This window comes from Callithrix jacchus, chromosome 15 (genome assembly GCF_049354715.1).
Source record: "Callithrix jacchus isolate 240 chromosome 15, calJac240_pri, whole genome shotgun sequence".
Lineage (NCBI taxonomy): Eukaryota > Metazoa > Chordata > Mammalia > Primates > Cebidae > Callithrix > Callithrix jacchus.
In genome coordinates this window covers 75345637-75370643 of record NC_133516.1, presented here as the reverse complement: position 1 = coordinate 75370643, position 25007 = coordinate 75345637, and the positions used below count along the sequence as shown (strand labels likewise).

The following is a 25007-nucleotide window of genomic DNA, read 5'->3' as shown; positions in this document are numbered from 1 at the left end:
CTGCCCAGCTAGAAGGCAGACTAGCCACTGTTTGGCTGCCGAGGCTCCACCCTGCTGTTGTGTGATTCGCCCTGTTCCTGCAGGCTCTGCTGTGGTCTCCACCATGCCCTGTGGCGGAGTCTCTTCGTTGTAGCGTGTTGCCTCGGCAACGGCAGGCTGCGTCAGCAGTGGGCGTGTATCTCAGTAGGGACGGGTTGCCTCGGCAACGGCTGGCTGCGTCAGCAGTGGGCGTGTATCTCAGTTGGGGCGGGTTGCCTTGGTAGTGGTGGACGCCCCTCCCCCACAGAGCGTCTTGGACCGTCTGCTTGGGATAGTTTGAAATCGTGGTTTTGTTCGTCCCACTGGGTACCCCAAACCATCTGTCCCTGCAATCCCCTGGGCTGGCCTACTGTCCAAGTCTCATTCAGTCTCAAGTCCAGCCCTCTCAAGTCTCAGGTTACCAGTTCAACAGGGCACCCGGACAAGCGCGCCCTGTGGGGATTGCTGGGTAGGGCTGGCCGCCGCCGCCCCGGCTGCCGGCTTCGCCAGGCAGACCTACTGCCTGGCGTCCCGTGTCTTTTTTATGCTTGGGAGTTTCCCCGTTCTGTGGGCAACAAAGATCAGTCTGGAAATGCAGCTCAGACTCACCTCTTTGCGGATTCAACGAGAGCTCCAATCCTGGGTTGTTCTCACAGCGCCATCTTGAGTCCTCCCCCCATTTTTTCTATTTTTAATAGGGATGGGGTTTGACCATGGTGACCAGGATGGTCTCGATCTCTTGACCTTGTGATCCACCTGCCTCGTCCTCCCAAAGTGCTCGGATTACAGGCTTGAGCCACTGCGCCTGGCCAGAATCTATTTTTTTTTTAATGAAGCACAAATGTTAAAAAGATTTTTTAACCAAATGAACAGAGGCTTACTGAGTTCTGGAAAAATGTGGAGTGGTCTAACATATTCATAATTGGAGTCTCATAAGAAAGGATAGTACAAAAAAACTATTTGAATAAATATTGGCTTATAGTTTTCCAAATTTTATGGAAATTACAAACTCTGAAATTCAAGAAATTCATTGAATGCCGAGTAAAACATTCTCACACATACAAACCTCACCAAGGCATGTCATAATTAAAATCACTAAAAACCAGTGATTAAGATACGATCTTAAATGCAGGCCCCTCTCAACCCCAAATACACATTACATACAGAAGAACAAAGATAAGAATTACTCACAGGCTTCTTGTTAGAAACTGCAAACCAGAAGACAATGAAGTAACATCTTTACAGTGCTGAGAGAAAAAAAATTATGGATTACAATTCGATTTTCAGAGAAAATCCTGTTTAAAAATTAAAACAAAATTAAAGATTTTTCAAACAAGCTGAGAGATTTATTGTTAGTATATATCTCCAATAAAAAATAGTTTCAAGAAAGTTCTTCAGGCTGAAATAAAATGATACCAAATGGAAACTTTTTTCTATACAAATGAAGTAAGAGTATTAGAAAAGGCAAATATGTGCACAGATATAACAATTTTTCCTAATTGCTTTATTTCTTTAAAAGATAAATATCTCTAGATTATGTAACAACAATAATAAATTTGGGGCTTATAATGTGAGAAGACACATGTGTAACAACACTACCACAGAGAAGGGGGTGAAAGAAATGGAAGTAAATTAGTGTAAGAGTCTACCTTATACATAAAATGGTATGATATTATTTGAAGGTAGAGAACAAACACTAAACAAATGAACAAAAAACCAAAAAGCGCAAAGATAGTACCTGCAAAATGGAAGACAAATGTAATATTAGAAAATACTTAATCTGGCCAGGCACAGTGGCTCAGGCCTATAAAGTTGGGAGCACTTTGGGAGGCAGAGGCAGGCAGATCACTTGAGGTCAGGAGTTTGAGACCAGCCTGGCCAACATGTTGAAACCCTGTCTCTACTAAAAATATAAAAAATAGCCAGGTGTGGTGGCATGTGCCTATAGTCCCAGCTACTCAGGAAGCTGAGGCATGAGAATCTCTTGAACCTGGGAGGCAGAGGTTCCTGTGCCACTGCACTCTAGCCTGGGTGACTTTTTTGTATCAAAAAAAAAACCAAAGTAATTATTCCCAAAAAAAGGCAGGAAAGAGACAGAGAAAGTGGAGTCTAAAACAAATAGAACAAATAGAAAACAACTACTAAGATGGTAGACTTAGAATGAATTATATTATAAATTACATTAAACATAAAGGGTATAAAACTTCCAGCTCAAAGACTGTCAGGCTAGAATATTTAAAAAGAAAAGACTCATATATATATATATATATATGCTGTCTGCAAGAAATATATTTAAATATATATTAATAGTTACACATAGATTAAAATATATAAGATGACAAAATATATATCATACATGCTGCACATCAAAAGAGAGCTAGACTGTTATGCTAATATAAAGACACTTTATAATGAGGAATATTACTAGAGCTAAGAGAGAAACATTTCATGACCATAAAGGTATAAATTCATCAAGAAGATAAAACAATCCTGAATGTGTTGGTATCCAATAATGTACCTTCAAAATGCATATCCCAAAACTGATAGAATTTAAAGGAGAAATAGACAAATCCAAATTTATAGTTGGAAATTTTAGTATTTCTCTAAGTAATATAAAAGGTAGACAAAATCAAGACCAGGTGTGGTGGCTCACATCTGTAATCCCAGCTTTTTGGGAGGCTGAGAAAGGAGCTGGAGACTAGCCTGGAAAACATAGTGAGACCCTGTCTAAAATAAGCAAACAAACAAACAAAAAACACCGGAGAGAGATCCAAGATGGCTGATTAGCAGCAGCTCAGGATTGCAGCTGCCAGTGAAAGCACAGAGAGTGAGTGGATGCCACACTCCCAGATGAATTTTTGTTGTCCATGAACCAGGAGATTCCAAGCAGAGGAGCTCCATGGGTCACCAGCACAACTCTTTTGGCTGGAGCGGCTGTTTTGCCAGTGCTCCAGTGCAGCGGTTCTTAGTGCGGAGTATATGGGACTGGGTGCACTTTTAGTTGGCGTTTGGAGCTCCGGGAAGGCAGAGTCGCCCATTCAGCTGATTGAAAAGGGGACTGAAACAGGGAGTCAGACCAGAAGATTCCTGGGCAAAAAAGCACCTCGAATCTCAATGCCGCTGTTTCAGCCGGTGCAGTGGGTTGCCGCAAGGGAAATTACACAGATTCTGGCACCCTTTCAACAGGCAACTGGAACACCTGGGAGAGAATCAAGCATTCAACTAAAAAAAGAAAAAGAAAAAAAATCACCCTGAGACAGGGAGCCAGGTGATCAGGCTCAGCTGGTCCCACCCCCACAAAAAAACAGCAATTGGAAATTCTGAGGATTGAGAATTTCATAGCAAGCACAGCTGAACCCTGGAAGGTCCAGCTCTGTAGGGGAGGGGCGTCCACTGAAGGAAAACTAAGAAACAGAAAAAACTTCATCACCAATAAGCTGGACATCCACTCAGAAACACAATCCGAAAGTCAGCAATTACAAAGATGACAGGTGGATAAAACCACAAAGATGGGAAGAAACCAACACAAAAAGGCTGAAAATACCTGAAATCAGAATGCCTCTCCTCCTACAGGGGATTGCAGCTCCTCATCAGCAAGGGAACAAGGCCTGATGGAGAATGAGTGCAATGAATTGACAGAATTAGGCTTCAAAAGGTGGATAATAAGAAATTTCTGTGAGCTAAAAGTACATGTTCTAACCCAATGCAAAGAAACCAAGAACGTTGAAAAAAGGTTTGACGAAATGCTAATGAGAATAGACAATTTAGAGAGGAAGATAAGTGAATTAATGGAACTGAAAAACACAATACAAGAACTTCACGAAGTATGCACAAGTTTTAACAGTCGAATTGATCAAGCAGAAGAAAGCATATCAGAGGTCGAAGATCAACTCAATGAAATAAAATGAGAAGACAAGATTAGAGAAAAAAGGGTAAAAAGGAATGAGCAAAGTCTCCAAGAAATATGGGACTACGTGTAAAGAACTAATCTATGTTTGATAGGTGTACCTGAATGTGACAAAGAGAATGAATCCAAGCTTGAAAATATTTTTCAGGATATTATCCAGGAATACTTTCCCAACCTAGCAAGACAGGACAATACTCAACTCCAGGTAATACAGAGAACACCACAAAGATATTCCTCAAGAACAACAACCCCAAGTCACATAATCGTTAGATTCACCAGGGTTGAAATGAAGGAGAAAATACTAAGGGCCCCCAGAGAGAAAGATCAGGTCACACACAAAGGGAAGCCTATCAGACTCACAGCAGATCTCTCAGCAGAAACCCTACAAGCCAGAAGAGAGTGGGGGCCAATATTCAACATCCTTAAAGAAAAGAATTTTCAACCCAGAATTTAATATTCAGCCAAACTAAGCTTCATAAGTGAAGGAAAAATAAAATTCTTTGTGAACAAACAAGTACTCAGAGACTTCATCACCACCAGGCCTGCTTTACAAGAGCTTCTGAAAGGAGCACTACACATAGAAAGGAACAACCAGTACCAGCCACTCCAAAAACATACCAAATGGTAAAGAAGAATGATTCTTCATCACCATAATGAAGAATCGGCAAAACAGCCAGCTAGTATTAAATGGCAGTATTAAACTCACATATATCAATATTAATCCTAAATTTAAATGGACTAAATGCCCCAATCAAAAGACACAGACAGGCAAGTTGGATAAAAAGCCAAAACCCATCGGTATGCTGCATGCAGACCCATCTCACAGGCAAGGATACACAAAAACTCAAAACAAAGGGATGGAGGAAGATTTACCAACCAAATGGAGAGCCAAAAAAAAAAAAAAGGCTGGGCGTGGTGGCTCACGCCTATAATCCCAGTACTTTGGGAGGCCGAGGCGAGTGGATCAGGAGGTCAAGAGATCGAGACCATCCTGGTCAACATGGTGAAACCTCGTCTCTACTAAAAATACAAAAATTAGCTGGGCATGGTGGTGTGTGTCTGTAGTCCCAGCTACTCGGGAGGCTGAGGCAGGAGAATTGCTTGAACCCAGAAGGTGGAGGTTGCGGTGAGCTGAGATTGTGCCATTGCACTCCAGTCTGGGTAACAACAGCGAAACTCTGTCTCAAAAAAAAAAAAAGCAGGAGTTGCAATTCTTGTCTCTGATAAAATAGACTTTAAAGCAACAAAGACAAAAAGAGACAAAGAAGGCCATTACATAATGGTAAAAAGATCAATGCAACAAGAAGAGCTAACAATTCTAAATATATATGCACCCAATATAGGAGCACCCAGATACATAAGGCAACTTCTTAATGACTTACAAAGAGACTTAGACTCCCAAGCAATAATAGTGGCAGACTTTAACTCTACATTGTCAATATTAGACAGATCAACGAGATAGAAAATTAACAAAAATATCTAGGACTTGAACTCAGACCTGGAACAAGTAAACTTAATAAACATTTACAGAACTCTCCACCCCAAATCCACAAAGCATACATTCTTCTCAGAATCACATCGTACCTATTCTAAAAGTGACCACATAATTGGAAGTAAATCACTCCTCAGCAATTGCATAGCATTTCACAGGTTTAAATGAAATATTGGTTGGCTGCTTGTTATTTTCCTCCCTTATTCCTTCCTGTATCCATTGTTAAGCACAATTATTGGCATAAAAGAGGCTTTTAATACGTATTTTTAGACTGCATTCTAGCCTGGGCAATAGAGCAAGATTCCCATTCTCTTTCCCTCTTTCTCTTCCTCTTTCTTTCTTTTTTTTCTTTCTTCCTTTTTCTCTCTCTCTCTTTTTCTTTATTTCTTCTCTTTAAACAAAAAACAAGGCTGGGCACGGCGGCTCACGCCTGTAATCCCAACACTTTGGGAGGCCGAGGAGGGTGGATCACGAGGTCAACAGATCGAGACCATCCTGGTCAACATGGTGAAACCCTGTCTCTACTGAAAATACAAAAAATTAGCTGGGCATGGTGGTGCGTGCCTGTAATCCCAGCTACTCAGGAGGCCGAGGCAGGAGAATTGCCTGAACCCAGGAGGCGGAGGTTGCGGTGAGCCGAGATCGTGCCATTGCACTCCAGCCTGGGTAACAAGAGCGAAACTCCGTCTCAAAAAAAAAAAAAAAAAAAAAAACAAAAAGTTAGCCAGGCATGATTCCAGTATTTGCTATTCCTTCTCCACATTGTACCTGGGTCATCTTTTCACTGACATTTAAAATAAGATAATTGCAGAGCTATAATAAATAACACAAAGAGATCCTGTGAACCCTTTACCCAGTTCCCCCCATGGTAACATTTTGCAAAACTATAGTATAGCATCATAAGCAGAATATCGACACTGATAAAACCTGACAATCTTATTTAGATGTCCACATTTTAACTTGCACACATTTGTGTGTGTATGATAACAATGCTGAATTTAAAAAAAGACTTCTTATAGGTCCCTGGGGGCTCTGCTCATTTCTTTCTTTTTTTTTAAGTGTATTTTTTTTTTTTTTTTTTTTGAGACAGGGTCTCTCTCTGTCACCCAGGCTGTAGTGTAGTGGCATGATCTCGGCTCACTGCAACCTATACCTCTTGGGCTCAAGTGATCCTCCTACCTCAGCCTCCCTAGAAACTAGGACTACGGGCACATGCCACCACACTAAGCAATTTTTTTTTTTTTTTTTTTTTTTTGTAGAGATAGGGTTTTGCCATGTTGCCCAGGCTGGTCTTGAACTCTTGAACTCAAGCAATCCATCCACCTCGGCCTCCCTAAGTTCCAGGATTACAGGCATGAGCCACCTCACCCATCATTATTTGTTAATTTTTTTTTTTTTTTTTTAGACGGAGTTTTGTTCATTACCCAGGCTGGAGTGCAATGGTGCGATCTTGGCTTACCGCAACCTCCGCTTCCTGGGTTCAGGCAATTCTCCTGCCTCAGCCTCCTGAGTAGCTGGGATTACAGGCACACGCCACCATGCCCAGCTAATATTTTGTATTTTTAGTAGAGACGGGTTTCACCATGTGGACCAGGATGGTCTCGATCTCTTGACCTCGTGATCCACCCTCCTTGGCCTCCCAAAGTGCTGGGATTACAGGCATGAGCCACTGCGCCCGGCCTATTTGTTAATTTTTAAGTGTATTTTATGGTTCGGATAAACTCTGTTTAATCTGTCTTTGAATTATCTTCTTCTTTTGTCTATCATCTTCACTTTACTACGGAGCCCATTCAAAGAAATAGTTTTAAAAAATTTTCTGTGCTTGTATTTTTAAGTTATATATTTTCCATTCAGTACATTTTAATGTAAGATCTATTTCTTTGCTGATATTTTCTGATTTTTTGTTTCAAGAGAACTTGTAATGACTTTTGAAGCATTTCTATGATAACTGGTTTAGAATCCTGTCAGATAATGCCAGTATTTTACTTATCATTAAAATTAATGATGTCTCAATTATTAATAATGGTGTCTCAGTTATCAGTAATTTTCTTTGGATTATGATTGGGGGTCCCATTTAAGAAATCTTTGTCTAATCCAAAGTCACAAAGATTTTCTCCTGATTTCCTCTAGAGGTTATATGATTTTGGTTTTACATTAAGATCCATTTATTTTTGTATAAGATGTAAAGACCTAAATTACTGGGTTTGTTGCATATAAATATACAATTGTTCTAGCAACATGTATTAAAAAGACTATCCTTTATCACTGAATTCACTTTTGCAACCCTGTTGAAAATCAATTGACCATATATGTTTGGTTATATTTCTGGACTCTTATTTGTATCTATTGACTGTCCATCTTTTTCCATCTTTTTTTTTTTCTTTCTGTTGCCCAGGCTGGAGTGCAGTGACACAATCTTGGCTCACTGCAACCTCTGCCTCCCAGATTCAAGTGATTCTCCCGCTTCAGGCTCCCAAGTAGCTGGGATTACAGCTGTCCACCACCACACATGGCTAATTTTTGTATTTTTGGTAGAGACAGGTTTTCTTCACGTTGGCCTGGCTGGTCTTGAACTACTGACCTCAAGTGATCCGCCCACCTCGGGCTCCCAAAGTGCTGGTGTTACAGGTGTGAGCCACTGTTCCCGGCCAACTGTCCATGTTTATACCGGATTTACAATGTCTTGGCTATTGTAGCATTATAGTGAGTTTTGGGTAAGTCTTTCAACTTTGTTCTTTTTCAGAATTATTTTGGCTATTCTAGTTCTCTTAGATTTCCATTCCAATTTTAGAATCAGATTGTCAGTCTTTACAAAACAGCCCACTTAGATTTTGGTGTGTATTGTGTTAAATCTATGAATTAATTTGAGGGAGAGCTGACAACTTAACAATATTGAGTCTTCCATATATGAACATGGTATAGCTTTCCATTCCATTAGGTCTCTTAGGTGTTAATACTTTTTTCTTCAATGTTTTATAATTTTCAGTGTACATTTCACATATTTTTCTCAAATGTATCTCTAAGCTTTTCACATTCTGGATGCTAACATAAATGGTATTGTGCTTAAAATTCAAATGTCTCACTGTTCATTGCTATCATATGGAAATATGATTTTTGTATGTTTATCTTGTATCCTGTGAACTCGCTAAGCTTAATCACTAGTTTTGGTTGCTTTTTTATATATCCATAAAATTTTCTGCCTAATCATGTTACCTGTAAATTAAGAGAGTTTTGTCTTTTCTTTTCCAATTGGGATGTCTTTTATTTATTTTTACTTACTATCCTATTTAGGATCTCCAGTACAATGTTGAATAAAAGTTGTAAGAATGAACTTCCTTTTTTTCTTCCTAATCTTGGGGGGAAGCATTCAGTTTTTCAGTATTGTGGGGCTAGTTATAGTTTGTTATAGATACCCTTTATCTGAGTCAGAACACTTCCTTGTATTCCTAGTTTGCCGAAGTTTTCTTTTTTGAGATGGAGTCTTGCACTGTTGCCTGGGCTGAAGTGCAGTGGTGCGATCTTGACTCACTGCAACCTCCACCTCCTGGGTTCAAGCAGTTCTCTGCCTCAGTCTCCTGAGTAACTGGAACTATAGATGCCTGCTACCACGCCTGGCTAATTTTTGTATTTTTAGTACAGATGGGGTTTCACCATCCTGGCCAGGCTGGTCTTGAACTGCTAACCTCATGATCCACCTGCCTCAGCCTCCCAAAGTCTGCTGGGATCACAGATGTAAGCCACCATACTGTCCAGTTTTTCTTTTTTAAATCAGTGTGCTGAATTTTATCAAATGCATTTTTCTGCATCTATTGATTTTTTTTAACTGGTGAATTACACTGACTAATTTTTCAGTGTTAAAGCAACGATTTGGCATCATTTTCTTTGCTTCAAGGATTTTCTCTTTTTCTTTTCTTTTTTTTGAGTCAGAGTCTCACTCTGTTGTCCAGGCTGGAGTGCAATGGCATGATCTTGGCTCACTGCAACCTCTGCCTCCCAGGTTCAAGCAATTCTCCTGCCTCAGCCTGCTGAGTAGCTGGGATTATAGGCATCCACCACTACACCTGGCTAATTTTTTGTATTTTTACTAGAGACGAGGTTTCACCATATTGACCAGACTGGTCTCTGGCCAGGCTGGTCTTGAACTCCTGTCCTAATGATCCACTTGCCTTGGTCTCTCAAAGTGCTGGGATTACAGGTGTGAGCCACTGCACCTGGCCAGGATTTTCTTTAATATTTTATGTAATGCTGGTCTCTTGGTAATAAATTCAGCTTTTTTATGTTTGAAAGTTTTTGTCCTCATTTTGGAAATACAGTTTCACTGTGTATGTATAGAATTCTAGGTTGAGCTATTGTTCTTTCAGTGTTTTAAAGATACTGCTCACTGATTTCTTGCTTGCCTTGTCTCCAATGAGAACTCTTCTGTAATCCTTATCTTTGTCCTCTGTATGTAAGATGTTTTCCTCCTCTGGCTGCTTTGTGAGATTTTCTATTAATGGTATTGAGCAATTTGACTAAAAAATGCCTTGTTGCATTTTTCTTCTGCTTCTTGTGTTTGAGAGTTTATTAAGATTCTTGGATCTGTGAGTTTAGTTTTCATCAAGTTTGGAGAAATTTTGGCTTTATTTCAAAAACATTTTTTTTCTACCTTTTTTTTTTTTTTTAGATGGAGTCTTGCTCAGTCGTCAGGCTGAGGTGCAGTGGTGCAATCTTGGCTCACTGCAACCTCTGCCTCCCAGGTGCAAGTAAGTGATTCTCCTGCCTCAGCCTCCCAAACAGCTGGGACTACAGGTGCATGCCACCACACCCAGCTAACACTTTGTTTTTTAAGTAGAGATGGGGTTTCACCATGTTGGCCAGAATGGTCTCGATCTCTTGACCCTGTGATCTTCCCACCTTGGCCTCCCAAAGTGCTGGGATTAAGGCATGAGCCATTGTGCCTGGCCAGCCTCTATCTATTCAGAGACTACAACTACACATATATTAGGGCACTGAAAGTTATTTCATGGCTCTATGATGCTCTTTTCATTAAAAAAATTCTCTTTTCTCTGTGTTTCACTTTCAATAATTTATATTATTTTTCACTAGTATTTTCTTCTGCAATGGCTAAACTGCTTTTAATCCCATCCAGTGTATTTTCATCTCATTGATGGTAATTTTCATCTGTAGAAATTAGATTTGGGTCTTTTTTTATATCTTTCATGGTTCTCTTTAACATTAAAAACATGGAATACAGCTATAACTCTTTTAGCATCCTTGTCTGCTAATTCTAACATTTCTGTCAGGTATAAGTCAGTTCGGATTGGTTTTTATGTTTTTCTTCTCACTATTGGTTGTGTTTTCCCGCTTTGCATGTCTTGCAATCTTTGATTAGATGGCAGGCACCGTAAATGTTATCCTATTCAGTGTTGGATAATTTCATATTCCCATAAATTGTTGAGCTTTGCTCCAGGATGCAGTTAATTTACTTGGAAACAATTTGATCTTATTTGGTATTTCTTTAAGATTTATTAGATTGGACCAGAGCAGTGTTTACTCTAGGGCTAATTATTCTCCACTACTGAAACTAAACCCTTTTGAGTACTTTACCCAGTGCCCTGTGAATTATGGTATTCTAGTCTGGTTTGTGGGAACAGGCACTATTCCCAGCACTATGTGTGTTCTTATTTTTTAGGGTATTTCCCCCCAGACTTGGGTATTTTCTTCACATGTATGCACTTACCAGTACTCTGCTTAATACCTGAGGGGTACGCTCTACAGATCTCTAAGGTTGTCTCTCCATGGAGTGCTGTCCTCTTTGTCCTGTAAACTTTAACTGCTTTGGTCTCCCTAAACTCTCAGCTCCAACACTTCCACTCAGGAAGTTCACTGGACTCAGCCTGGGTTCCCCTCTGATATAGTTTGGATGTTTGTCCCTTCCAAATCTCACGTTGAACTGTAATCCCCAATATTGGAGATGGGGCCTAGTGCGAGATTTGGACCGTGAGGGCAGATTCCTCATGAATGCCTTGGTGTCATCCTCATAGTAATGAGTGAATTCTCTCTGAGTTCACACAAGATCTGGTTGTTTAATAAGAGCCTAGAACTTTCTCCTTGCTCTCTCTCTTGCCATGTGACACGCTGGCTCACCTTCACCTTCTGTCATGACTGGAAACTTCCTGAGGACCTTACCAGAAGCAGAGGCCAGCACTATGCTTTGTGTACAGCCTGCAGAACCATGAGTCAAATAAACCTCTTTTCTTCATAAATTATCCAGGCTAGGTATTTCTTGATAGCAATGCAAATGGACACCCTCCCTGTGCTGTGTTCTGAAATCCCTTTCAAGACTGTAAGTTGGAGCATTAGTAGGGCTCACCTCATTTGTGCCTTTTCTGTTAGGGTCACTGCTTCATTGCCTGATGTCCAGTGTCTTCAAAGCCCTAGTGTTATACGTTTTCTCTTTCATCTTTTTCAGTTGCAAGGGCAAATCCGGTCCCTGTTACTCCATCATGGCATGCGCCACCACATCCAGCTAATTTTTGTATTCCTAGTAGAGACAGGATTTCACTATGTTGGCCAGGCTGGTCTCAAACTCATGACCTCAGATGATCTGCCTGTGCCTCCTAAAGTGCTGAGATTACAGGCATGAGCTACCGTGCCTGGCTTTTTTTTTTTTTTTCTTCAAGACAGCATCTTAAACTGTCACCCAGGCTGTAGTGGCTCCATTTTGGCTAATTGCAACCTCTGCTGCCTCTTGGGCTCAAGTGATCCTCCCACAGTGCTGGGATTATAGGCATGACCCACCACACCCATCCTAGAACTAATTACTTTTAAAGAGGTTTTAAATACTAATAAAAGCCTCTGCTATTTTCCAACATAGTTGCATTTTTAGTGCTTTTCATTCTGTTGTTTGGATCCATACGTCCATAGGGTATCATTCTGTTTCTGTTCAAAGAAAGTCCTTTTAATGTTTCTTGTAGTGGAGGTCTGCTGGTGATAAATTATTTTGCCTTTGTTTATTAAATATGCTTTCATTTGTCTTCCCAGAAAACAATCCATCATGATAACAAAAAAAATAGAAACACAAAGCCCATTTTTTTTTTTTTGAGACGAAGTCTTGCTCTGTCTCCCAGGCTGGAGTGCAGTGGCACAATCTCGGCTCATTGTAACCTCCGACTCCGGGGTTCAAGCAATTCTCCTGCCTCAGCTTCCTGAGTAGCTGGGACTACAGGTGTGTGCCACCACACCCAGCTAATTTTTTGTATTTGTAGTAGAGACAGGTTTCATCATGTTAGCCAGGATAATCTTGATCTCCTAACCTTGTGATCCGCCTGCCTCGATGCTGGGATTATTGGTGTGAGCCATCATGCCTGGCCAAAACTCATTTTTGATGATTCCAAAGATCTGTTTATCCTTGGATCACAACATATGAAAATGGAAAGTGGTGAAATAACATTAATGATGACAACAGTAGACATATATGTTTACCATGTTAGGAACCAGTATCTATCAGAGGCTCAGTGGCATATTCAAATATAACATATTCAAATTAGGAGGGTTTAATACAGGGACAATACACAAAGTTTGGGCAGTGTATAGGTACAATACAACATCCTGGGCTAGTGACAGTGGGCTGTTACCATAGTAGGCTAGAATGGTTACAGGAATTCAGAGAGGACTCCTTGAGAGAAGCTGTGACCTCATGACAAGAGATGCAACCAGCTCAAAGCAAACCTTCTGGAGGAAGCTGGGGGAATGAATGCTCTAAACTCGCTCTTCTCCCTCTCACTGATCTCATGAGAAGATTTTCATTGGGCCAAACCAAACCAGAAATGCCAGGCAGGAATGCCCATAATTAAGTACACACTGAAGGGTGAATCAGGGTGTGGTTTGGAGAAGTAAACAAAAATATCTGGCATAGCATCATTCTAAGTACTTTCGATGTGTTAGCACATTTAGTCCTCCCCCAAATTCCATGAATTACCATTATTACCTCCAGATAATGCAAGGGGAAGGAAAATTCAACTGAACTGTGACATTTCTGAGAGTTCAGAGAAGATACCGCCTTCATCAAATAAAAATAGGGGTGCTTTAAGTATAGGAACAATGATAGAAAAAGGAAAAACTTTAAGCAATAAAAACTGTAGGCTGGGCTTGATGGCTCACACCTGTAATCCCAGCGCTTTGGGAGGCCAAGAAGGGAGAATCATGAGGTCAAGAGATAAGACCATCCTGGCTAACTTGGTGAAACCCCGTCTCTACTGAAAATACAAAAATTAGTTGGGTGTGGTAGCATTTGCCTGTGGTTCCAGCTACTTTCGAGGCTGAGGCAGGAGAATCACCTGAATCTGGGAGGTGGAGGTTGCAGTAAGCCGAGATTGCGCCACTGCACTCCAGCCTGGGTGACAGAGCAAGACTTGTCTCAAGAAAAACAAAACGAGAACCAAAAAAACTGTGATGGCAACCCTCTCCTCAAATTAATAGAAGGATCTGAAGACAAAGGTGAGGAAATCTCCCTGAGAATTCAACAAAATATAAATAAATAAGAAGAATAAAGAGATTAAGAATATTTGAAAATCAATCCAGAAGTTAAGGCATCAAATCCAGGTTCATCTCTCTTTCTGGAATTCCTGAAAGAGAAAACAGAAAATTGTGGGAATGAAAATATGTAAGAAAAAAAAATACAAGAATAACTTCCAAATTATCTGAATTGAAACATCTCCCCAGGTATATAGTACAATGAATGAAAAAGACCCAGGCCAAGGCCACACTTTTGAGAAATTTCACATGTACAATTTTTTTTTAATTTGTAATTTTTTCAAGACAGAGTCTGTGTTCCCCAGGCTGGAATGCAGTGGTGCTATCTCTGCTCACTGCAACCTCCACATCCCAGGTTCAAGTGATTCTCATGCCTCAGCCTCCCAGTAGTTGGGATTACAGGCACGCGCCACCAGGCTAGGCTAATTTCCATATATTTAGTAGAAACAGGGTTTTACCAAGTTGACGAGGCTGGTCTTGAACTCCTGGCCTCAAGTGATCTGCCCTCCTTGGCCTTCCAAAGTGCTGGCATTACAGGCATTAGCCACCATGCCTGGCCAACATATATAAATTTAAAAGTGATTATTAAATAACAATGAAAATTACTAGCTCTTAGTAATTTTTTTAAAAGTGATTTCATGGCTGGGCATGGTGGCTCATGCCTGTGATCCCAGCACTTTGGGAGGCTCAGAAGGGTGGATCTCGAGGTCAGGAGATCGAGACCATCCTGGCCAACATGGTGAAACCCTGTCTCTACTAAAAATCCAAAAAAATTAGCTGGGTATGGTGGCACGCGCCTGTAACTCTAGATACTCTGGAGGCTGAGGCAGGAGAATGGCTTGAACCCGGTAGGCAGAGATTGCAGTGAGCGGAGATTGTGCCACTGCACTCACTGGCAACAGAGTGAGATTCTGCCTAAAAAAAAAAGTGATTTCACATACAGTCTCAGTTTTAAATGGGCTTGAGGGGGACCAGTGCTCCATGTCACAGACATGGCAATAGAGAATAAAAACTTGCAGGATGTGATTTTTCAACCTTTCAGAGAGAGAGCACAGTTCATTAATACATAGGTATGTTTGCATGTGAACATAAATGTATAAGTGGACAAGCTTTGTAATGTATGTCCAATTTCCTAAGCTAAGTGATTAGCTCTCAGAGATACAGTGCATGACTTCTAATTCCTTGCTATTCCCTCAGATCAACTGAAAACTGCCTTGACTGAGTAGGTCTGTGCAGAGCTGACTGATATGTGAAACAAGACTGGAGAAAGGAGATGTCATGAGAAGTGACTTTTTTTTAACTTGTTTCCCTAAACACCCTTGAGGTACAGTGAATACGGTCATCTTTTCTCACTGTGTGCTCATCTGAAGGTTTTAAATTTTGATATCTTCAGATTTCTACTTTTAGTTTTACGCTTAGGGAGCCCTCTTCCCTTCCAATAGTGTAGCTCTAGAGTTCTGTCAATAAACAAGACAGTGTGAACTAATTGAACTGACTGCATCAGTAAGGGGGGGTATTCAGTGCCTATTTCCTCCATGCCAAAGGGAGCCAGGTGGAGTAAACTGACCTAAGTGAAATGGATTGGCCAGACAGTCTCTTCACCACATCTTGGGCTTTGGAAGGATTAGTAAAAAATGGACATGGACAGAATGTAAATAGAAAGTTGAAAAGCTTCTTCACCAAGATGGTAGGTTGTAGTTTCCTGCAGCCACACAGTCTGTATTGAAACAGGGCTGTGGTTTTGAAGAGTTGTGCATTCTTAGCTGTTGCAGATTGTACTGGGAATGGAAATTAAAGCAGTCAGTGGTGGCAACCACAACCCAGAAACTGAAACCACGCTCTAATTTTATACAAAATTACTAGTTCTGGCTCTGTTCACTGCTTATGAGTTTTCATTTAGACTGCAAGGATTACATTTAGTTGTGTGTGAAATAACATCTTGAAAACTGACTGAAGAAAACCATTTAGCCCTCAGTCATTTGTACTAACCCACAAAATGTCAGTATAAACATTTTCTAATATACTGTAAAGATACATCCTCTAGGATCAACAGTCAGTACAATTATAGGAGTGAAAAATGGAGGGAATAGCCAAAGCAGAAGTGACAAAAGAGGATGGATGAAAAAGAGGAGGAGGAGGAGGAGGAAGAAGAAAAATAGGAGAATGAGGAAAATTGAGTTTGCATTTAGGAAAAAAATAAAGACTTACATTTATTTATGTGAATATCTTGCCAAATCTGGGAAGTAACAATATGTTAAAGAGAATGGTGACAGCTTACTGTAAAGATAAGACTAACTACCAATTTTATTGGGCCAATCTGCTATTGCGAATTGACTACTAACAGATTAAAAATGTTTAGCCTTTTCATCTAAGAAAAAACTACTCTTAGGCCAGGCACAGTGGCTCACGCCAGTAATCCCAGCACTTTGGGAGGCTGAGGCAGATGGATCACCTGAGGTTGGGAATTCAAGACCAGACTGACCAACATGGAGAAAGCCTGCCTTTAAAACAACAACAAAACTACTCTTTGTGGGAAAGAGTACTAATCTTTTTTTTTTGAGACAGGTTCTCTCTCTGTCACCCAGGCTGGAGTGCACTGGTGTGATCACAGCTCACTGCAACCTCTGTCTGCTGGGCTCAAGCAATCATCCCAACTCAGCTTCCCAAGTAGCTGGAACTACAGGTGCATGCCACCATGCCTGGCTAATTTTTGTGTTTTTGTAGAGACGAGATCTTGCCATGTTGCCTAGGCTGGTGTAGGAGTTGAGTTAGGATGGTGGGAGAAATTTTAGAAAATGCAAACCTTCTTAGAAGGCCAGAAGGTTTTGCAAAAGCCTTGGGAAAGAGGTTATGGCTGAAAGCAACCTAACTCCCTTACCTTGCGCTAACATCTAGGAGTAGATACAAAGGAATGTAGAGGAGTTTATCTAAATAGCTTATTTACTCAATTGGTCCTAAGACCAATCTTTGATATTCTTTGGGTGCATGACTGCTCTCTACTTGGGGGTGGGGGGGGGTCAGCAAAGTTAATTACCCTCTAACAGTGTTTACTTTGTCAAAGGTTGCTGGAAACTTATGGGGCAGCTGCTGATTCTGGGAGCAGAGCCCCTTAGCCATGCTGACAGGCAAAATATCTGTATCAGTCTGGTCTTTCATCCATTGCTCAGTCAGGGTCTGTGGGCTGGACCCAACGAGCTGGTCTTGAACTCCTGGGCTCAAGCAGTTCACCTGCCTTGGCCTCCAAACTGCTAGGAATAGAGGTGTAGTCGCTGCACTCAGCCTAGAAAGAGTACTACTAATCATTTGAATTAAAGTAGACTAAAATTCCAGTAAGAATTTCCAAGTGAAATTTGCCTTCTTTTATTTAGCCTCAAGTTTCAACAGTTGCCTATATCAGCAGTGAGAGTCAACATTTCTTTTCTATAACAACTATGACTTATCACTTGACTTTATACATAGTATGAATTCCAGATAGTTATTAAAAATGAACACATGAGTAAGTAAATGAATAGAGAATGCTTGAGAAAACAGATTTTAGAATTATGAGTTCCTAGGCAGACTCAGTGGCTCATGCCTATAATCCCAACACTTTAGGAGGTTGTGGCAGAAGGATCACTTGAGGCCAGGAGTTCAAGACCAGCCTGGGCCACATAGTGAGACTTCCATCTTTACAAAAAAATTTAAAAATTAGCCAGATGTGGTGGTGTGCAGCTGTAATCCCAGTTACTTGGGAGGCAAAGGCAGGAAGATTGTGTAAGCCCAGGAGTTTGAGGCTGCAGTGAGCTACGATCACACCACCACACTTCAGCCTGGGTGACAGAGTGAGACCCTGTTTCAAAAGAAAAAAAAATGAATTCTGCAAAGTTTTGAGAGACCAAATAAAAGTATTTATATCAATCTGCACCATATTTTAAACTTTGTATTCAGGAACCACAAACAAAAATTTCAGGAAGAACCTCCCCAGCAGCACAGCTGAAACCTGTATTTTGTTTGTAGGGCAAACACTGCACACAAGGAGGAAGACATTTTAATGCAATTTATTTGAAATACTTCCAGAAAAGTTTAAGGCTGTTATACAAAAACATTCATTTCATCAAAACATTCATTGACTTTCTTCCCATAGGCCAACATGTGACAAACCTCTTTTCCCAGCACACTGGCTGATGGGTCCTACAAAGTGGCTGATGGCTCCTACAAAGAATCATTCATTCTTTTCTTCACCATTAAAAGGCTGTTCTTGGCTTTCCTCTGCTTCTGTCTGCAGCAGGTTCACTTGCTGTATCAATAACAACTTGAGAAACAAAGCAGTTTTAAATAAACTTGTAATAGAAAAAATTCACCATGTTTAAGATCTATAAATAGAGAAATATGTTTTACAGGGTAAAACTGACCACAATATCTTTGTTTTTAAAAAATAATAAAGTAATATACCTTGTTTTTATATTGATATATCTTGTCACACACCTTCTTTGAATGCACATGATATATGTACATAATAAAATGACATCAATGCGTTTACTGCTTACTTATCTGTAAACTTGAAAGACAGAAGATTAAAAAAAAACTTTTTGGCAATAATTTAGAATCACTACTAGTGCTGGTGTGGGTAATTTTGCACAGGTCATTCTTAATATTTACACTTGCAGGGAGCTCTTCTACATACTTAGTTAGCTTTTTTTAAGGTCTGCACTTTACCCTGTACTGTAAATCAAGGCTGGACAAAGAGGTTACTAATTTGGCTAGCTGATCCTAATTAATCAGAGTTAATGAAATTGGCCTCTGGAGAATGTAATTACAATTCTGGTTATAGCACAGAACCAGAGATGACAAACTGATGACTCAAAAACAGAGCAGGAAAGCCCAAGGCTCTGGCCTTTTTCAGAAGACACTGGACCACGCTTTTCTCTTAATGGTGCCCATAGAAGGTTCTGACGAAATGCTTCTCATTCCAAATTATTCCTCTCCTGTGTTTCTGTAAACAGTGTCATTGATAGAGTCACGGTCTCTCTTCCTTGTTGCTTCATTCATTCTCTAAAATATGAGTAGGCCTAGGCAGATGAAACACAATGAAGACAGGGCCTTCTTGTTACCCTGGCAGGGCAGGCTTCCCTAGGCCCTTTGGGTTCTATTCGGATGTTTTAGGCTAGCCACCAACTATGAGAGACATCTCCTGGTGCCACATGCATTTCAGTTAAAGATTCAGAACCGGCAGCTGCTTTTGTCCTGACCCTTTTAAGGTCAGTCTTTATTTTATGTCCTAATAAATTCTTGCATCAAACTTGCACTGGATTACACTGCAAGGTTCAGACAATGCATCCTCCTTTGCAAAATTAAGCCTTCAGAATCCCCAGGGATGTTTTCAAGCTTTCTAGCTGAATAAGATCAAACCACGTTCACTTCATGGGCTGGTCTTTCCTGATTTTCTCTCTAGTACCATCCCGATACACAGGTGACTTTCTCACGCCCTATTTACAAGGCCCTCCAAATTCTTAGCCACCACATCAAAGAGCTGGGAAAGCACTAGAGAAGCACAAGAGGAAGGACTCTTCAAGCAATCTACGTAAAACAGTAGTTTAGGGATTGTTTTTCTATTTTTTTTTTTAATCCAGCAGGACAATTGAAAGTAACTTGTTTGAGTACCTCTCCATCCATCCAAACACTTGTGAAATACAACACAGGGTAACAGTTGCCACAGATTCCAGCTTACACAGATAGGTTGGCAGTTACAGTACTAGGTACAGATACAAGAGACTGGGCCAACATGGTCACAAAAGTATATAAAAGTGCTTTTCCAAACCGTTCCATCTGCGGAATGCAAATACTGTACAGGTAAGATGCAGGCCTGCTTCCTGAAGTTTGCATGCTTCTGTCAGACGTTGCTTTCAACATGCCTGCTGTTCCCACAGGAAGAGTCTGTCTGTTCCATGCGCTCACAGTCGAGGCTGACCTCACTCGTGTCCATACTACAGTCTGATTCACTGTCTGATTGGTCCATCTGCTCAAGTTTTGTTTCTCCCTGTAGCTCTCTGCTCCCAGTGGTGGGATTTAGGAATGATCCCTCGGAGTCAAGCACGCCAGCCTGCCCAGCAGCACACAAAACTGTTTCTTTGGCTTGACGAATACAGTTAAGCCATTGCTGTTTGTTGAAGGTGTCATTGGCTTGTAGTGAGTGGGTCTGACTTTGGGATCCGTTCTTGAAACTGATTCTGAAGAAGTTTTTAACTAGAAAGGAAAAACACATGAAAAATAGTCAATGGACAGATCCTTCCTCAGGTCAAAGAGAACGTATGTAGTGACACTAATCCCCAGAATCCACGGCAGTTATCTCTGATTACAAAACGTTTCCCAGTGAGCCACGATATGGCTCAGCTCCACCCTGCAGCCACCATCAGGGAGTTGGGGTTGACATGGGTCTAGCGTTCAGCTGCCCTCACTGCTCTCAGAGACTACCAGGTGGAGATCATCTTGGAACAACAAAGTCAAGTGATTCAGGGGAGCCTGGAGTACTGGTGGCAAAATCTGGCTGCATAACAAAATCCCTTGGAATGAGCTTGTTAAGGCCGGGCGTGGTGGCTCACACCTGTAATCCCAGCACTTTGGGAGGCTGAGGCAGGCGGATCACAAGGTCAAGAGATTGAGACCATACTGGCCAACGTGGTAAAACCCCGCCTCTACTAAAAAATACAAAAATTAGATGGGCGTGGTGGCGTGCACCTATAGTCCCAGCCACTTGGGAGGCTGAGGCAAGAGAATTGCTTAAACCCAGGAGGTGGATATTGCAGTGAGCTGAGATTGCACCACTGTACTCCAGCCTGGCTCCTGGTGACAGAGCAAGACTTGGTCTCAAAAAAAAAAAGACAGATGCCCTCAGAAGGCTGAAGTGGGAGCACTGCTTGAGTTCAGGAGTTTGAGACCAGCCTGGGCAATGTAGTGAGGCCCTTTCTCCACAAAAAAAGAAAAAAAAAGAAAAAGAAAAAAGAAAAAAATTTAAAAAAATCCCTAGGCCCTATTCTTAGAGATTCTGATTCGGTAGGTCTAAAGTGGGTTTCATAATCTGTAATTTCAACAAGTACACTAAGCTAGAATTTTTTTCAGTTTAAGAGGCTTTAACAATAAAACATGCCCATGTTTACTCCACATGAAAGTATCTATACACTTAGTATCCATATACTTAGCATCCAATGATGGAGAAGATGTATGTAGACAAATTTGGTTTCATTGTGAAATGAAATTACAAGTTAGTTACCTCAACAGGAGCTATCAGCATTTAAAAAAAAAATGGTAGTACACAATATAGAAGACTTTTTAATTTTTTTTTTTTTTTTTTGAGACCAAGTCTTGCTCTGGAGTGCAGTGGCACAATCTCAGCTCATTGCAACTTTTACCTCCTGGGTTCAAGCGATTCTTCTGTCTCAGCTTCCCAAGTAGCTGAGATTACAGACACACACCACCATGCCCAGCTAATTTTTCTATTTTTTTAGTAGAGATGGGGTTTCACCGTCTTGGCCAGAACTGGTCTTGAACTCCTGACCTCAGGTGATCCCGCCCTTTTTGCCCTCCCAAAATGCTGGGATTACAGGCATAAGCCACTGTACCCAGCTTATTTTATCTAATAACAATATAATGGATATTTAATGGGCGCTGCGTGCCACATGCAATGCTTGGTTCACAGAAGTATCTGTAGTCAGTCCCTTTGCACTAATCCTGTAGCCAGTAGACTGGGAACCACCACTTCCAATGGCTTAGAGGCTAAGCAACAGAGGGAGAGGAGGCCAAAATGTTTTACTGCTAGACGTCTTTGGCTAGAAGATAATCTCTGTCCTTCAAATTCAGGCTCCACCCTTTGATCTTGAGCAAGTACCTTAACTCCTTCCTATCTTAGTTTCCAACTTGTAAAATGGAGCAAACAAGCACCTACTTTATATGGTTGTTATGAGGGATCAATGTAATACATGTACATGCTTATACAATGCCTGGTACATAGTCAGTACTCAAGAAATATAAGCTCTTCTTTTTTTTTTTTTTTTTTTGGGAGGAAGGAGGGAAGGAGAAAGGAAGGGAGGAAGGGAGGAAGGAAGGAGGGAGGGAGGGAGGGAGGGAGGGAAGGGAAGGAAGGAAATCAAGCAATGAGAGAGACATTGCCGACCTGGATCTAGAGGTTTACAAGTTGATTTCTTTTTTTATTTTTCTTTTTTTCTTTTTTTTTTTGAGAGAAGGAAAGAAAAAAAATGAGTAAAGGAGAGGAAGAAAGAGAAAGAGGGAGGGTGAATGGAAATATTCTTTATTCTGAAAAAAAATGGGTATTAATAATGGCCAGTCAATGTTTCATTTAAACCTATGAGGAGGTGTGATGTGGTATTGACAAGAATGTATATTTTGTGTATTTGAAGTGGAGAGCTCTATAAATATTTAAGTTTACTTATTCCAGATCTGAGTTCGAGTCCTTGATATACTTATTAATTTTCTGTCTCATTGAATCTAAGTCTCTATGTATCTGGGTGTTAGGATCGTTAGCTCTTGTTGTTGCATTGATCCTTTTACCACTATCTTTGTTGCTTTAAAATCTATTTTATCCGATACGAGAATTGCAACTCCTGCTTTTTATTTATTTATTTATTTTTGCTCTCCATTTGGTTGGTAAATCTTTCTCCATCCCTTTGTTTTGAGTCTTTGTGTATCCTTGCATGTGAAACAGGTCTGCATGTAACATGCTGTTGGGTTTTGGCTGTATCTTTTGATTGGGGGATTTAGTCGATTTAAATTTAGGGTTACTGCCATTTGATGTTAACTGGCTGTTTTATCCATTCATTGATGTAAATTCTTCTTTATGTTGGTGCTCTTTATTTTTTGGTATATTTTTAGAAAGGCTAATACTGGTTGTTTCTTTCTGTGTGTAATGCTTCTTTCAGAAGCTCTTGTAAAGCAGGCCTGGTGGTAATAAAATCTCTGAGTACTTGCTTGTTCGTAAAAGATTTTATTTTTCCTTCAGTTGTGAAGCTTAGTTTGGCTGGATATGAAATTCTGGGCTGAAGGTTCTGTTCTTTGAGGATGTTGAATATCTCTCTTCTGGCTTGTAGAGTTTCTACTGAGAGATGTGTTGTAAGTCTGATAGGCTTGCCTTTGTGGGTAACCTGACCTTTCTCTCTGGCTGCCCTTAGTATTTTCTCCTTCATTTCAACCCTGGTGAATCTAACGATTATGTGCCTTGGGGTTGCTCTTCTTAAGGAATATCTTTGTGGTGTTCTCTGTATTACCTGGGGTTGAATATTGACCTGCTTTGCTAGTTTAGGAAAATTTTCCTGAATAATATCCTGGAGGGTATTTTCCAACTTGGATTCATTCTCTCCGTCGCATTTTCAGGTACACCTATCAAACGTAAATTTGGTCTTTTCACATAGTCCCACATTTCTTGGAGACTTTGCTCATTCCCTTTTATCCTTTGTTCTCTAATCTTGTCTTCTTGTTTTATTTCATTAAGTTGGACTTTGACCTCTGATATCCTTTCTTCTGCTTGAACAATTCGAGTGTTTAAACCTGTGCATACTTCTCGGAGTTCCTGTATTGTATTCTTCAGTTCCATTAATTCACTTATATTCCTCTCTAAGTTGTCTATTCTCAATAGGATTTCGTCAAACCTTTTTTCGAAGTTCTTAGTTTCTTTACGTTGGGCTACAACATGTTCTTTTAACTCACAGAAGTTTCTTATTATCCATTCCCTGAAGAGTGATTCTGTTATTGGGATGCGCTCGTTCTCCATCAAGCCTTGTTCCATTGTTGATGTGGAACTGTGATCATCTTTAGAGGAAGAGGCGTTCTGATTTTGAGTATTCTCAGCTTTTTTACGCTGGTTCTTCCCATCATTGTAAATTTATCCTTCTGTCGTCTTTGAAATTACCAACTTTCAGATTAGGTCTCTTGAGTGGACGTCCAAGTTGTTAGTTCCCAGGGCCAGAACAGCAGCGTTAAGACTGATGGTGCTTTTCTGCCCAGGATTCTCCTGTCTGGCTTCCTTCTTGTGTCCGAAATAGGTGACTCTGGCTTCCCGGGGCTCCAAACCTCGGTCAGAAGGGGAACCAGTCTCGTTTACTCTGCGCCGAGAGCTGCCACGCCAAGGTGCTGTCACAGCCGCTGCGCCGGCCTCAGGAGTCGTACTGGGGGCCCGTGTGGGTCCTCCAAACCTCAGTCAGAAGCGGAGCCAGCCCTGTTTACTCTGCTCCGAGAGCTGCCGCGCCGAGGTGCCGGCGAAACCGCTGCCCCAGCCACAAGAGTCGTGCTGGCGACCCGTGTGACTCCTCCATGGGGATCTTCTGCTCCGTGAGCGACCTGAATTTGTCTGAAAGTGTGGCGTCCTCTAGTTCTCTGCGCTTTAACTGAGAGCTGCAATCCCGAGATGTTAGCGATCAGCCATCTTGGATCCTCCTCCCATAAGCTCTTATTTCTACTACTACTCCTCCTACTAGGGTAGACAGACTGATTAGTAGGTAGGAGGCAGTACATACTAATTACTTTGACAATATGATGCCTATGTTAATCCAGGAAGCTCAAATGTTACTTTCTCAAAGAAGTGCTCTCTATCTCATTTAAAATAGACCCCCAGTTAGGACATGGTGACTCACACCTGTAATCCCAGCACTTTGGGAGGCAGAGGTGGGCAGATCACTTGGGGTCAGGAGTTTGAGACCAGGCTGGCCAACATGGTGAAACCTTGTCTCTACTAAATATACAAAAATTAGCCAGGCATGGTGGCATGCACCTGTATTCCCAGCTACTTGGGAGGGTGAGGCACAAGCTACTTGAACCCAGGAGGCAGAGGGTGCAGTGAGCCGATATTGCACCACCACACTCCAGCCTAGGCAACAGAGTAAGACTTCTGTCTCAAAAATAAATAAAAAGAAAAAGAAAACAGATCTCCTATTGCTATCCCTTTCTATTCTCTTACTGGGTTTTAAGTTTTCTTAACAACACCTAGAGTATTTATTTATTTATCATCTTTCTCCTCCATCACAATGCAAACTCCATAGGGGAAGAAAGTTAATCTGCTTGATTCACCATCTATATTAGTGCTAGAACAGTGCT

General features: G+C 41.0%; 1 protein-coding gene and 2 long non-coding RNA genes across 25 annotated transcripts in view; all 3 read right to left on the bottom strand.

Annotated features, from left to right (window-relative positions):
• Positions 1–694: 694 nt before the first annotated feature.
• On the bottom strand, positions 695–3702 carry LOC144579593 (uncharacterized). The gene is made up of 3 exons (XR_013527568.1): positions 3563–3702; positions 1210–1265; positions 695–834 (listed from the first exon to the last, which is right to left on the bottom strand). It is a non-coding gene; the product is annotated as an uncharacterized LOC144579593 (long non-coding RNA).
• Positions 3703–12876: 9174 nt separating this feature from the next.
• Positions 12877–15709, bottom strand: LOC144579594 (uncharacterized). Its single transcript, XR_013527569.1, has 2 exons — positions 15499–15709; positions 12877–14023 (listed from the first exon to the last, which is right to left on the bottom strand). It is a non-coding gene; the product is annotated as an uncharacterized LOC144579594 (long non-coding RNA).
• A 2243-nt stretch (positions 15710–17952) lies between these two features.
• Positions 17953–25007, bottom strand: part of ARHGEF3 (Rho guanine nucleotide exchange factor 3) — a 348474-nt gene continuing 341419 nt past the window's right edge. For all 23 annotated transcript variants that reach the window (XM_078351854.1, XM_078351855.1, XM_078351856.1 and 20 more), the window contains one exon: positions 17953–20153. In XM_078351854.1, coding sequence (XP_078207980.1) covers positions 19801–20153 — 353 coding nt within the window. In that variant the 3' untranslated portion in view covers positions 17953–19800. The remainder of the gene's footprint in view (positions 20154–25007) is intronic.